The sequence below is a fragment of the Megascapheus bottae genome, chromosome 19 (genome assembly GCF_031878675.1).
Source record: "Megascapheus bottae isolate mThoBot1 chromosome 19, mThoBot2.hap1, whole genome shotgun sequence".
Lineage (NCBI taxonomy): Eukaryota > Metazoa > Chordata > Mammalia > Rodentia > Geomyidae > Megascapheus > Megascapheus bottae.
This window is the reverse complement of record NC_143527.1, coordinates 532,344-547,272: the sequence shown is the minus strand read 5'-3', so window position 1 is coordinate 547,272 and position 14,929 is coordinate 532,344. Positions and strand designations below refer to the sequence as shown.

Sequence of the window (14,929 nt, the reverse complement as noted above, 5' to 3'; positions counted from 1 at the left end):
GTATGTGGTACCAAGGAATCGAACCCGGGTCTTCGTGCATGCTAGGCAAGCACTCTACCACTAGGCCAAACTCCCAGCTCCTGCATGAAATTTTTGAGGCCCTCCTCCCTCACCCCCAGCTATGCAGCTGAGTTTGAACCCCAGGATGGACACGAAAGTTTGATTAATTTATTAAATTTTATTTTTAATAAAACGTATTAAAATTTTAGTGGATGGACGAATGGACTGACGACGGACTTGAGTTGAAGGTGTACTAAGATCAGCTCTGAGGTTTGTCAGCACAGGCTTTTGGCTCTTGAGTGAACCAGGCCTCCAGAGTTCTCCCCTGGGCAGCAGAATCCCTGAGCCCACTCCCCTGGCCTGGCATAACTCCCGAGGCAGTGGTGGGCAGAGGTCTTCCTGTGCCTGCTCAGTGGCAGTTTACATCTCTGCACTGCTGACAAATTGGGGTAGAACAGTTCAATCGGAACCACAACCCTCATTGTGTGTGACTACACTTATTTTGTAGACTGTTCTTACATCACTTATGCAGGCACCCTCTGTAAAGTGGCTAGGGAGGAAATTGTTCACACAAAATTATTCTTGTGTAATAGTCAGGTACAGAGTTCAGCCCTTACCCTCTGTCCTGCCTTCCTCAGCCGTCTACCTCGGTCTTTCAATCTTTTTTGGCCTCGCTCTTCTTCTCTTTCTGTCCGTGACTCTGTCTCCATCTCTCTTGTTTCTGAGTGTCTCTACCTCTCACTGCCTTTCATTTAAAAAGTTTCCTGGGTATTAGGCTGAAACCAGTTGTTTGCATTGTGAATTTAGCATTGGTTTCCTTTTATATTTATAGTCAAAGGTGATCGCCCTGTGTAGATCAACAGAACAATCATGCGTGAGGTGAGGCAGGAAGGTGCACGGTCGGTGCTCAGGGCTGTGCTGCTGGCCGGGTCTGGGTCCCTCCACCATGCCCCTGCTTGTTCCCACCTTCCTCTGGCCCAGCAATGGGCAGGCTGCCCAGCTCTGGGGGTCCTCCCTCCCGGTCTTCCACTCCTCTGCTCTTCTGTCTGGTGTGCTGCCAGGGTATGCAAGGCTGGTGACCTCACATAGGGAGTGGCCTGCAGGCCTTGGAAGACTGCTGAGCCTGCCATAGCATCAGGCCCCCAGGGCTCAGGTCTTGTCTGTCAACCTGTTCAGGCCCCCAGGAGGCAGGTCTGTCTGTCTGTCCACCCACCTGTTCAGGCTTCCACTGCATGGGGCTAGAGGTATCACTTTCCCTGGGGTGTTGCGAGACAACCGCCCTTTGTGTCTTCTGCTGGTTGGTGTCTGCCCCTTGTTGGTGTCTTCCCCTTGTTGATATGTTCCACTTGTTGGTATCTTCCGCTTCTTGGTATCTTCTGCTTGTTGGTATCTTCCCCTTGCTGACGTCTTCCCCTTGTTGGTGTCTTCCCCTTGTTGGTGTCTTCCCCTTGTTGGTATGTTCCGCTTGTTGGTATCTTCTGCTTGTTGGTATCTTCCCCTTGCTGACATCTTTCCCTTGTTGGTGTCTTCCCCTTCTTGACATCTTTCCCTTGTTGGTGGCTTCCACGTGTTAGTGTCTTCCACGTGTTGGTATCTTCTGCTTGTTGGTATCTTCTGCTTATTGGTGTCTTCCCCTTGTTGACATCTTCCCCTTGTTGGTGTCATGTTCCGCTTGCTGACGTCTTCCCCTTGTTGGTGTCTTCCCCTTGTTGGTGTCTTCTGCTTGTTGGTATGTTCCGCTTGTTGGTATCTTCCGCTTGTTGGTATCTTCCCCTTGTTGGTATGTTCCGCTTGTTGACATCTTCCCCTTGTTGGTGTCTTCCACTCGAGTGGTCCTCTCTGGTGTTGGGAGATTTCCAGTGGGACCTGGTCTCTGTTTTGTTGGGAAGGCTAAGTGATGGAAACCTGTTGCAGAGGAAGGAATGCATCAGCCTCACTTGTGAAGCACTGCGGATCTGACCACACTTGGTGGTTGAGAAGAAGCCAGGCCTCAGCGCCAAAGCTGATGGGGCCATGGGTCAGGGCCTCCCCGCCATGGTGGGCTGGGGGGGGGCTCCCTGCCCTGGAGGGCTGCCAGCACTTACCCTCCTCTGCTCCCTTGCAGCCCATCTCTGCCTGCCCTGGACTGGCAACTGCCTTCACACTCAGGCCCCTACGAGCTGCGGATTGAGGTTCAGCCCAAGTCCCACCACAGGGCTCACTACGAGACGGAGGGCAGCCGGGGGGCTGTGAAGGCGTCAGCAGGAGGCCACCCCATCGTGCAGGTAGGAGGGCGGCTGTGCCCGCTGGCTCTGCTCCAGCACTGGTGATTCCTAGTCAAACATTAGAGATTTCTTCTGATTAAAAGCAAATGCAAGGCAGGCATGGTGACTAAGGCCTCTGATCCCAGCTGCTCAAGAGGTAGATATTAGGGGGATTGAGGCTGGGCCAGCCCGGGAAAATGTCGGCAAGTATCCCATCTCAGGGAGCAGGCTGGGCATGGTCACCCTGCCCGTCACTCTAGCTAACTGGGAGACCTAGGCAGCAGGATGGAGGTGCAGCCTGGCCCTGGCTTGGAAGTGTGAGGTATCTTGAGCTGTCTGCAAAGTAAGGAGAGGCAAGGCAGGCTGGAGGTGTTAATGGTGGACCACCTGGTAGCAAGCACGGGACCTGAGTCTAAACCCCAGCTTCAGCACCGACCCCTAAACAAAACCCCAACTAAGATGGTCTCTCAGTGAGTTAGCCAAATACTGTGTCTATGTGAAGTGTAAGTGTTCAGTCATTTGCCGAGAGTGGTAGCTGGGTAGTTCTGAGCACGCTCCCTCCTCAGAGCTCTGGACAGCCGCACTGGCTACTTCCCTGTCACCAGCCAGGCCTCCACGGCAGCGGGGTGCCTGCCCGGTGCTACCCGCAGCTAGGGCACACGGCAGCGGGGCCCCTGGGGGCTCTCCCACTGCAGCTCGGCTCGGTGAAGTTTCTGTGTTTCCTTAGCACTCCAGGAAAGGGGCACAAACCTACGTTCTGTGAGGTAATGTCCCGAGGTAGCCTGAGGCCTTCTGGGGATGGTGAGCCTGTGATGTGGCTCATCCCGTCTCTTCTCTACCTGGGTGAGGCAGCCAGAGCCCCGTGAGCTCCAGAAAACCATCACTGCCCCGCACCATGCCCACTGGCCACAGAGAGGTGTGCTTGCTCACTGGCCAGGCCCTGCCACACGGTGCCTTCGAGAAGCTTTCCCCCCGGCACCCCAACACCACAAAACGGCTGCCAGCTCTGTTATTTAGAGACTGATGCAAGCCAGCAGGGCACCCTGTATTTTCATTTTATTCCACTTAGGTAAATAGAAAGCTTGAAAGGGCAGGAGGCCACAGAGACAAATGGCTGAGTGCCAACGCGGCAATCGGCCTCACAGAGTCTGCGGGGTGAGGTGTGGAAGGGAGCACTTTAGCAGCACTGCGGATGATAGGCGGTGATATTTGTGGTCTGTGTACTTGATGCCAATTAATACCTGCTTTGTTAGCTTGCTTGATGTGAGAAAATGCAGGAGACACATCCGTGCACAGCAGCCAGTTTGACATTTTAAGTTTCTACCTTCCAGATGGAAAAGGCTAGGTAATGCCTGCCTTTAAATGACGGCAGGTACTTACTCCCTCCTCACAGAACTAAAGCACATTATTGCTGAGTGGAAAGGATATTAAATAGGAGAGAAAATAAGTCTGTTAACGGAGGAGGCATCAGAGTCAGCAGTGGAGAAATAATGGTTGTGTATCCAGTTACGATAGATGATGATGATGCAGGCCAGGGCCCCGTCCACGAGCCCAGGGAGCCGGTGCCCCCGCAGCTGGCGCTGGGGGAGGCCTGCCAGGCGGGGCTGTGGGAATGAGAGCTGCTGACAGGGCACGGCGGGGGCATGGCAGGGGCTGAGTGTGCAGGGTCCTCGCGTCTTAACTCCTTCCTGCACACCACCCACCAGCAGCTGCTGGCATCGTGTGTGGGTGTGTAATATCCTGTGTGAGTGTGCAGTATTGTGCATGAGTGTGCAGGCCTGGGGCCTTCAGGGAACAGCCTCACTGCGGCCGCCGGGGGTGTCTCGAGCACAGGGTGGCACTCAGCCAGTGCACAAGCCATCTCAAGAGTAATGAGACGTGGTAGAGGGGTTATGAAACTTGGACTCGCGATTTAAAATGCCTCAAAAATTATCTCAAGGCATGAGTACTCCATGCCTGAAGCCCCACATATGTAGGAGGCTCAGATAGAAGGATGGAGGTCTGAGGCCAGCCCCAGGGAGCAATTGAGAAAACAGACCAAAGCAGAAACAACTGGAGTCACTCATGGCTACGCGTTAGAACATTTGCCAATAAGCAGGCCCTGGTACCACCAAAAAGTTAAAATTAAATGGCACGCATGGGTACAGGGCAGCCAAATGGACAAGGCAGGACATTAATCCCCCCCCTCTGAGGAGAAAGAAGCTGACCTCCAGAGGGAAGAGACCAGGCCCTGCCTCACTGCTCATGGCGAGGCAGGAAGCTGGGCGTTTCTGGTGTCCAAGCTGTGAGCGCACCTCAGTGCCAGCCTGAGGTGAACAGCTAAAAAGAAGGGGTTTGGGGGTTTGTTTTCTTTTTTTGCTGGTGGACCACAAATGGGATAAAAATAGCATTACACATAATTATAAGACATATAAAAATAGAAAACTCCGGGTGCCGTGAAGGCACCGTAACCACAGAGGTCCACCCTGGCTGCTGAGTTATTTCTGCACATCCTCCCCACCACGCCCCACGCCCCACACCCACCCTCTTCTCACCTTGTGGGGGGCGTGGGTCACTTCACGCCCACCCCTCCTTTTAGTGGATGTTGCACTGTGGCCAGGAGAGGCCATGGCCCTGTCTCAGGCTGTCCGGCTCCCTCTTGGTGGAGTGTGTGGGAGCTTTGCACATTCAAACACTATTGGTGTCTTTACTACGTGCAGCATCCAGTTTTCCTCTGTGTTTCATAATGTTTGCTCATAAAACTAAAGCCAGCTGTCTGCAGAATGGAAAAGGCCCTGCCATGCCCAAGAGGAAGAAGGAGGTGGACGCCTAGGCCCTTGGGGGCCAGATGGAGGGACGAGGCTGTCTGCACGACCCTCCCTATGTCTGCAGGAGGCAGAAGGCTCTCCTGGGTTGAGTGGGAGCAGAGTGGCAGGGCTTCCAGAAAGAGAGGGTTCCAGTGTCCACCCAGCCTTTTTTGTGAAGGCCGTGTCTGTGCCACCAGTGACCGAGGTGGGGCGAGGATTTAGGGCTGCCCCTCTCCTGGCAGTAAGGTCATTCTGTGTCTCTGCTCTCTCAGTGCTGGGTCTCTTGGCTGCCACCAATGGAGAGAGATGAGGTGTCATGCCCTTGTGATGCTGGGCAGGTGACTCCCAGGTGGCATTGGGGACATGTCTTGGGTAGGTGGCAGCTTCCCTTCAGTCTCCTAGGTCTGCCTTGGGGGTTTCACTGCCCAGCGGGGGAGGGGACTGCTCTCTGTGCAGGGGTCACAGAACTCAGCTCTGCTCAGCCGTCCCCCAAACGATGTCTGATAGCATCTGCCCACCACACAGAGGCAGAGCTGTGTGAATAATTCAGTCATTGAAACATGAACGCCCAGAAGGCAGTTGGCTCCCCAGTGTTTTAGGTGTGTGGTTTGTGTCCATCACACGGTGGCCAGCACGGCCCTGTCTGGCTGATGGGCAGGGGTCCAGTGGGGCCCAGTGTGACTGGAGCTCTGCTGGATGGTATGGGACGGGGTGGTGGTGGGTGCTGGGGCAGGGGAGCCTGAGGGGATTAGAGAGGGTGTCCCTGCTCTTCTCTTGTTTGATGTGGAGGCTGCAGGTGCCGTGGGTAGTGACAGAGACACAGCTCTGAGGCTGGCCATGCTTGGGGGGGTGGAGCCCAGCCCTGGAGTTGGGCTCTTCCACCGTTATCCTTACGCTTCTGTTCTAGGTGGTATCTTTCCCAGCACCCAGAGGCGGTTAGAATCGCTGGCCAGTGGCAGCCTGGATCAAATGGTCCCCTGGCTTTGTTCAGTGGCCGCCACGTGAGGCGTGGCATCCGTGCATCCCTGCATTGTTCTGGCAGCCTCTGCCCTCTGGAGCATGCTGCCGGGAGGTCAGTCTCCATGAAACCAGGTGTACCAGAGCCAGCGAGCCTCTGGGGTGATCAGAGCTGGGGGCACTGGAATACCACACAGCAGTGCGGGGACCCAAACCACGGCCCCGCGGTGCCAGACCACAGATCAGACACCACATGCCACGGAGGCCCAGTGCAGGCCGACCTGTGCGTGGCCTGGGCAGTGGCCTATCCCCTTTCAGGACACGTCAGGGCTCTTCCTCCCACTCCTGCATACCCGTGATTCTGATGCCTGGAGGCCTCTGCAGGCTTGGGGGGGGTGGCTTCATCCCATGATGCCGGCCACCCTAAAAACTTTCCAGGGCCCCTTGAAGTGGGTCCCAGGAACCAACCAAGGAATGGTAGCATGACGCTGGGGTGCCAGCTTGCTGCCCTGAGCCGAGCTGGCCGCCTCCACAAGGACCACGGCCACCTCTGCCCCATGTGGCTGTGTTGCCCCAGGGGTGGGACTTCACAGGCCAGGCTTCACCCACCCTCTTGAGGGCTGCTGCACGGTGGCCATCATGTCCAGGTCACTTTTGTTCTCTGTGTGTTTTTAGAAATAGTGAAGTGGTGTTGTGTGCTAAGCCTTCTCAATCAAAGGCGATGGAGTCGTCTCCTCCGCAGGCGTCTTTCTCTATCATGTACTGGAGGCATGACTCCTGTGCAGCCTCTCTCGGCCTTTGCTCCCTGAGCAGGTGTCTTCTTGGTGTGTCCTCGAGTCCCTCTGGAGGCCACACGCTTGCTGGCTGGCGTGAACTCTCTGGATCTGTTGGGCAGTCTCAGATCGACCTGGCTTTTCTGTGTATATATAAACATTGTTTAGGTCACTGATAATGGAATCCTTCTTCAGAATTAAGGTGACACTTCATTGTATAAGTTTGGTATTATTAATAGCTCGTTACACACATGCACAAGACCAAATGCATACCCTCCCAAGTATACACGCATGCACTTGTCATGTGCATGTGCACACACCTACACATACATGTTCACACAATATACTCACACATGCACAGACTCATGAACACATGCCAGTCAGCACATGTGCCCACTGTGTGCACAGCGGTGTCTGTAAATGGTATACATGCATGCAAAGGCACATATTCTAACATGTACACACACAGTATACTCATGCACAGGGGCAAACACATGCATAAGCAACACTGAAAGCTAGGGAGCATGTTCTCTGCAGACGTGTGCTTCCCGAGACCTCCTTGGATGCCAGGAGGACTGCAGGTGAGGGCCTCCCTTCCCCGAGCTCATAAGAGTCATTCGGCAGGGCTGGGTGTAAGGACTCAGCTGATGGGTGTGTCACGACATGCCGATTAAGGATAGAGCAGAGGGCGTCAGGACTCCTGCCGGTACCCTTCAAGGTCCCGTGGAAGCCGAGGGTTGTTTCTTGGACTTCTCCTGTGGAGTGCCTGTGGAAGGCGTGGTGTGATTGGCCTGGTTTTGTGGCTTGTCCTTGCTGGCCGGGCCATCCCTCCAGCCTGCACAGGCCCACAACCAGGCTGCTTCACCAATGCTGGCAGCTCAGTGCAAGCTGCTCTTGCAGAGAGCGCGGTGCCCAAGGCCTGCGCCTCTTGGTAAAGCACCATGGTGTTTGCCTCCCTGGACTTGGCTCAGCTGTGACTCTGGGCTGGCAGGCCTGGCTAGGGCTTGAGGCAGTTGTGGGAGGGAGGTGCATCAGACCAGGCCCCGAGGCTGCAAGAAGAGCTTGTCAGGAGGGCTGCGGGTCAGGGTTGCAGCTCCTCTGTAACCTATTGCTGGGGTGGGAAAGAGCACGAGGAGAGGAAACCCTCCTGTCTGGGGGAGTGGGGAGAGCTGTCTACTGCTATTGTCTGCAACGAAGGTTTGAGGCTGAGAACTTGTGGAGGTAAACGCAGTCTCCTAAGTCAGTGCAGCAGGAAAAGAGAATGGAGTTATAAAATAGCAAAACCAACCATAGGTTTGATTCACAGTACCACAGGAAAAAGTTGAAATTGGTTTGTGAGCTGCGTTACCCTCCCTGCAGACTTTTCTGAGGGCAGATGGAACTTCTGGGTTTGGGATGAGTAATTTCTTTTCAGCTGGTCACTGCAGCGATGCATGTATTGTGCAGTAAGAATGTCACTGGCATGTCCTTTGCTTAATTTGTGTTTCATGGAGCCTCGTTAAAAGGCCAGTGATTCCTGGCTCTGATGACGGGCACCTCGTGCCCAGAGTCCAGCCACCAGTTAACGCACAGGGAATAAAATTGGCCTCGGTCTGTCATCTCGCTGTGCAAGTGCTGAGGTAAGCACAGGGGCGAAAAACAAACATTCAATGTGCAGGAAACTCGCTAGCTGTTACGCCTGGAAAATGGAATCCTGCATTTTGTTTAGTTGGGTGGAAGGAGGGAAGTGAGTGGTATGTCAGGTGACTTCATGAAGACCATTCTGACAGATAGTCTAACGTGCCAGAGGCAGAAGGCCCACGCAGTAGGAAGTGTGAAGGAGTTTAAATTTCTTTTCTTAAAATGAACTTCATGTTTTAAATAATAGATGTTTACCTTCCAGGTTAAAGCCTGAAATATTCTCATTTTCACTGAAATGGCATGTTTTCTAAAAGATGAAATTATGCCTTGTTCACTGCCTTCTGTGACCCAAGAGATGTGCAGAGAATGCTCTGGAGTCTTGCCTCATCTCCCCAAAGTCATTCAACCCAGCCAGGCCGGGCTGTGGCCCTGAGCTCTTCTGTCTACCTACAAAGTTTTGACTAAAGATTCATTAACTTATTGGCTTAAATTTCACAAAATGGAATGAGCAGTGGCAAAAATTGCCCCTGAACCTCCTTTTCTCCTTCCACTTCCTAGAGGAAGTGTATTTGAGACCCAAACAGAGTGAAGCTTTCTTAGAAAGTTCATTGAATTGCAAGCCGCTGGCATCCAGCTCTGGGTTGCACAGACAAGAGGAGCTGGGGAGGACTGCGTTGCAGGTGGGGTGGAGCCTGTGGCTCCCGGGCAGTCCTCCCGCCAGGCCCACCGTGGGAGCAGGATGGGGTGCCTCACTGTACCCCTGGTGCTGAACCAAGGCAGGGTGCCATGATTCTGGGCTGCTTCCCTGAGTCACTTGAAAAAGCAGGCACCTCCAGGTGGTCCCTGGAGAGGCTCAGCGCTTGGTGACTGAAGGATCCTTCTGCAGGGTCCAGCCTGGGAGCTGTGCCACAGGCCAGCAAAGACAAATGCCCGAGGCACACACCCTACCCACAGGCCCGGATGCAGCACCAGAACGAGTGTGAGCACTCTTGGTTGGGGACCGCTTCTGTCCACCTGCCACACAGGCTGGACCATACGGCCCTCCTCTGCCCTGGCGAAGCCTATGGAACAGCCAGGGCCTCCAGCGCCGCCCCATGGCAGCTCCTAGGTATCCATCAGGGTGCCCTGGAAGCTGCGCACAGAGCCCAGCACAGTGTCAGGAGCGCTGGGCTCACCCCCCGCCCTGGCCCCCCTGCAGCACTCCTCCTGTGTCCTGTGTCCATAGTGTGACACCCTGTGGGTGCTGGCCTGAGAGGCAGGTGGAAATGTTCACCCTGCCGGTGGCCATTGCAACCAGACTGCGGTTCTCAGAGCTCTGTTCTCTTCCATGAGACCTGGCACTCACCCTGCGGACTGTGTGAGTCTCTCCAGTGTAGGGCAGGGGTGCTCTGCACAGGGACTCGAGTGTATGAGTGTCTTCATCTCTCCTGGAGGAGGTAGAGCCCCCCCTCCCCACTCACAGACCATTCTTCTTGTCAGAGCTGTGCTGGGGACGAGGCACCTCCCTCCCCAGACCACGTCTCTCCCTTACACCTGACTCCCGTGGGTGTGTGCAGGGCTGTGTTGGACTAGAAGGGCCTGGCTACCTGTGGTGTACACCCAATGTGCTCTCGGGGCCAGCCCTCATTGGAGCCCACCTGTCTTTGCCTCCCCCGATTCAGGGGGGATGAGTACGCTAAGCCTGCCACCCTCCACGCAGATCAGTGAGCTCTCGCTTCAGCCAGCCAGGCCTCCCAGTGGGCCTACTGAGGCACAGAGCCCTGTGTCTGCACTCCCCTCAGCCTTTGATGCCATAGGGGACACATTTTTTTCCTGCTGTTGGTGGCTCTGGGGCTGATAATTGAACGAGAGTATGCAGGCCATACCTGTTTGAAGTGTGCTTTCAGCCCTGGGCCTTTTATCTTGCGGCAGTGTTCGTGCTGGCTGTGTGCCATGGACTGGCGGATCAGAAGAGTTAATGAAAATCACGGAGCCTTGGCCTCTCATAATGAGCTGCCCGGCTTGAATCAAGCCAGAGGCTGTGGCCGAGAGCTCTGCATGAGGGACATGTGAGGGCCAGCCACCCTGTACAAAGCCAATAGCCAGCGCCCACATCAAAATCCAGCAGCAGCTAATTGCACTGTCTGATTATCTGTTTCCCATTTCTCAAGTTCATTGTTTTTTTCCAAATTGGTATATTAAAATGAAAGTCACAAACCTCCAGCAGCCCACCAGGCTGGAATCGCCCTGAAGTCAGGAAGAAAGTGGGTCATTCCGGCGGTGTCTGCACGCTTCTCCTCCTGGGTCGCCCCTTACCCTTTTCCTGTCCGAGAGTTCAGGGCCACTTCCCCCTCCTGCTCTCCGGCTCTGCTGTAGGGATCTCTCATGACCCGTGTTTCTGGGTGCTGTCTGAGGCCCCTGCCCATTCCCCACACTAACCCGCCGTGGCCTCCCCAGCTCCCCTGCAGGTCTCTGCCCTCCATCTAGCCTTGGTTCAGTGCTGTGCTCTGGCCTCCAGTCCCTTTGTGCACTGCATGGTAGGATGCTCAGTGTCTTCACGTATGGCCTGCTGGTAAGATTGCCATGATGGCAGAGGAGGCTGTGACACCCAGCCGTGACGGGGAGCTTGACCTGACCACATGGCTGTGGCTTGCCACGCATACACCCGGCCCAGGGCCCGTGGGAAGCAGGGCTCTCTGGGTCTTGGCAGCAGTGGACAGCGAGTGGGATTCTGGGTAGAAGCTGCAGGCTGGGGAGAAGGACTAGAGCCACGCTTCCCTCTGCTTCTGTGCGTCCTTTCCTCCTCCACTCTTGCTACCCAAGGATCCCGTGGCAGATACACACCTGACCCCGCCAGAGGGCACACAGTGCTCTGGCTTCATGGTGGTCCTGGTGTTTTTGCTCACTTAAGAACATTGACAGCATTTCTTCATGGCTCCGTGTTGCGAAATGTGTCTCTCATTGCCACTGAGGCACAGTTACTGGCTGTTCTAAAGACTGAACTTTGTCCAGAGAGGGGAATAGAAGGGACAGGCCCAGTTCACAACGGAGTAGTGCTCAGTGGGGCAGAGTCAGCCCATGTGCTGTGCTGTCCTTGCAGTAGCCCAAGGGGCAGACCCCACTGTCCCCACATGGTGTGGGGAGGGGTGAAGACGAGACTGTGCATGGATGTGGCAGGAGGAGGAGGAGGAGGAGGAGGAGGAAGAGGAGGAAGAGGAGGAAGAGGAGGAGGTACACAGGGTGGAGACGGCATGTGGGTGGGTCTTGTGGCCCTGCTGCCACTTGTTCCTCTTGGAGGGTGACTGCTCACTGGCACATGGCTGTGACGTGAGCGCCATAGTACAGGCCATGGGTCACTCCCATGTTTTGGTAGAAGCACCTGGGTGGCTTTGGGTGTGGTTTCCGTGGGTTTTACGGAGTGACGGTGGTGGTGGTGGTGTCTGTGGCAGACCTGCTGGGTGGGGCCCACGTCGGCCCAGGACTGTGCCCTGGGATCCACGCCGAAGCACAACACTGTCACTACAGTGTCACCAGTGCTGGTAGTGTGCAAGCCGCTGTGTGTGTGAGCACGTGTGCACACAGCCTGTATGGATGAGTGTGCGTGCAAGCTCTGTGTGTGTGTGTGTGTGTGGAAACAGGGCCAGTGTTGCGCGGAGGCTCAGCTGTGTGTGTGTGTGGAAACAGGGCCAGTGTTGCGCGGAGGCTCAGCTGTGTGTGTGTGTGTAAACAGGGCCAGTGTTGCATGGAGGCTCAGCTGTGTGTGTGTGTGTGTGTGTGTGTGTGTGTGTGTGTGTGTGTGTGTGTGTGTGTGTAAACAGGGCCAGTGTTGCATGGAGGCTCAGCTGTGTGTGTGTGTGTGTGTGGAAACAGGACCGGTGTTGCGCGGAGGCTCAGCTGTGAGCCCCAGAACCTTCGGGACACGAGGCACTTTGGAGTGTAATTTTGAAATCGCACCTCTGTGATATTAGAGGAATAGGCTGCGCCTGGACAGCGGGATCTCGCACTGTTTCCCTTCAAGCTCAAGCACGCTGTAAACGTCTAATTGATTCCAGCGGTTTACATGCACTGTCTAAAGGGCGCTTTTGTTCTCACGCCAGCTGCACGGTTACTTGGAAACAGAGCCCCTCACACTGCAGCTGTTCATCGGGACAGCAGACGACCGCCTGCTACGGCCCCATGCCTTCTACCAGGTGCACCGAATCACAGGCAAGACAGTCTCCACCACCAGCCACGAGGCCGTCCTCTCCAGCACCAAAGTCCTGGAGATCCCGCTGCTGCCTGAGAATAACATGCGCGCCATGTGAGCTGCCCTGGGGGCCAGGGGGGGTCCAGGGGTGGAGGGACAGATGGCAGGGCAGCCCTGACACCCATGCCTCCCACCTACATAAGTGTCACAGTTGTTTATGATAGCAACAATGTTGCTTCTTTCTAGGGTTTCCGGCACTGACAGTGTCTCAGTGACACAGCTGAGAACTCTGCCTGGTCCCTGCATTTAGCTCCTAGACATGACACCTGCTTACTTCTGAATGCCACTCTCCAATGAGAGGAATGGTTGAAATGCAGACATTGGATGGGGCGGGGAGGGGGGCTCCTGCTGATATTTTTACTCCGAGAGTTACAATGTTGCTATCAGGACCAACTCAGCCCTGCTGAATCTTTTTTACTCTGAGAGTTACAATGTTGCTGTCAGGACCAACTCTGGGCAGCAGAGCCCAAGTGAGTCAATTAGTAAACTGATGGCACATTACCTACCATCTGGGCTGCCTCCACTTAATCCTATGGATTGTGTGCTATGCAGGGCAGCCGCGAACCCCGAGGGCAGCGGAAAGCAAGCATGCTGCTAGGTTCTGGGGATTTGCATTAACCCCAGGGAAGGCAGGCACTGGGCATCTGTGCACAGAGGACAGGCAGAGCATGGGACGGCACACAGGCAATGGGTGCTGAAGGATTGGTGTTGATTGCAGCTGCCGCTCAGGCAGTCTCTGCAGAGGTGACATTTAGCTAAGGGGTCCCCGCAGCACCCTAGGGCAGCAAAGGCTGCAGTGCACAGCAACTGTGGGGCTCTCCAGGCCCGTGGGGAGGCCAGCAGGTCAGGCCCATGCTGACCTGGGGACTCCAGATGCCTCAGGCAGACCTTCTTTTTGACACATTCTTCATAGCCTGTACACCCTCTCAGTAGAAAATAAAGGGAAAGGTCTCTCATAAATCCGGGGGCTTTAGACACATTTGATCCAAATCCTTGGCTGTGCTTTGTAAGCTACAACTCTGGTTTTCCAAGGACTGGGCAGAAGAGAAGGGTCTGGAGGAGCGGGAGCCAGTCTTCCCTCCTGTGCCGCTCCACAGCGGACGCAGCTCCCGACACGCAGGACCTGCCCTGTACCCAACCCGTCTGACCATGTGGAGACATACACGTCCACCGCGAGCATTTATCCTCTAGCTTCTATTGCATGAAGGATTCAGATGGGGGGGGCTGGGGATGTGGCTTAGTGGAGGGCTTGTCTAGCATGCATGAAGCCCTGGGTTTGATTCCCCACTACCAAATAAACAGAAAAGCTGGAAGTGAGCTGTGGCTCAAATGGTAGAGCACTAGACTTGAGCACAAAGCACTTCAGGAACAGAGCCAAGCCCTGAGTTTTCAAGCCTCTAGATTTGAATGAAATCATATGAACGCTTGAGGGAAAATGAAATTATGTGAAACCCTAAAAGAAAAGGGTTTCATAAGAAAATGAGGTTTTTTTTCAGGGCAGGGAGTTTGGCCTAGTGGTAGAGTGCTTGCCTAGCATGCATGAAGACCCGGGTTCTATTCCTTGGTACCACATACATAGAAAAAAGCCAGAAGTGGTGCTGTGGCTCAAGTGGTAGAGCTCTAGCCTTGAGAAAGCCCAAGGACAGTGCTCAGGCCCTGAGTTCCATCCCCACGACTGCCCCCCCCAAAAAAAAGATTTTTCAACCAAGTAAAGGCAATAATGGCCCGACCCTCTGCATTCTGAGGGCTCCGGGCACAGGGAGACCTTTCCTCTGGGTGAGCTTTGGGCCCTCAGCATGAACCAGGCAGGCCCAAGGTCTCTGGAGGATGTCTGGCCGCTGGGGTCCCTGGGCGAGGATGTGACACCCAAGCACGTAGTTCTTGCCTTGATGACCTGTGTAGCTGCCACAGGCTGTCGGGGCCCTTGGCAGGCACCACAGGCTTCTAGGGGGAGATGAGTTGAGGGGCAGCAGAGACGGCTGGGCTGAGTGCCTGACCTGGGTGTCGCAGCAGACGGCTGTGGATGGGTGCTGGAGACTGAAGCCCCTTTCTTCTGGGCAGCATCGACTGCGCTGGGATTCTGAAGCTCAGGAACTCGGACATCGAGCTGCGGAAAGGGGAGACTGACATTGGCAGGAAGAACACCAGGGTACGGCTGGTGTTCCGAGTCCATGTCCCCCAGCCCAGCGGCCGCATGCTGTCCCTCCAGGTCGCCTCAAACCCCATTGAGTGCTGTAAGTACACCACGCTCCCCCCAAGTGTGCTCCGCTGTTAGTGATATAGAGAGTGCACCGCAGACACTGCTGTCATCGCGTGCGTTATGTG

The 14,929-nt window shown here is 55.1% G+C and overlaps 1 protein-coding gene across 2 annotated transcripts in view; it reads left to right on the top strand.

Moving 5' to 3' along the window:
* Positions 1-14,929, top strand: part of Nfatc1 (nuclear factor of activated T cells 1) — a 47,862-nt gene that overhangs the window by 19,107 nt on the left and 13,826 nt on the right. For both annotated transcript variants that reach the window (XM_090352947.1, XM_090352948.1), the window contains 3 exons: positions 2,105-2,264; positions 12,456-12,658; positions 14,666-14,838. In XM_090352947.1, coding sequence (XP_090209073.1) covers positions 2,105-2,264; positions 12,456-12,658; positions 14,666-14,838 — 536 coding nt within the window. The remainder of the gene's footprint in view (positions 1-2,104; positions 2,265-12,455; positions 12,659-14,665; positions 14,839-14,929) is intronic.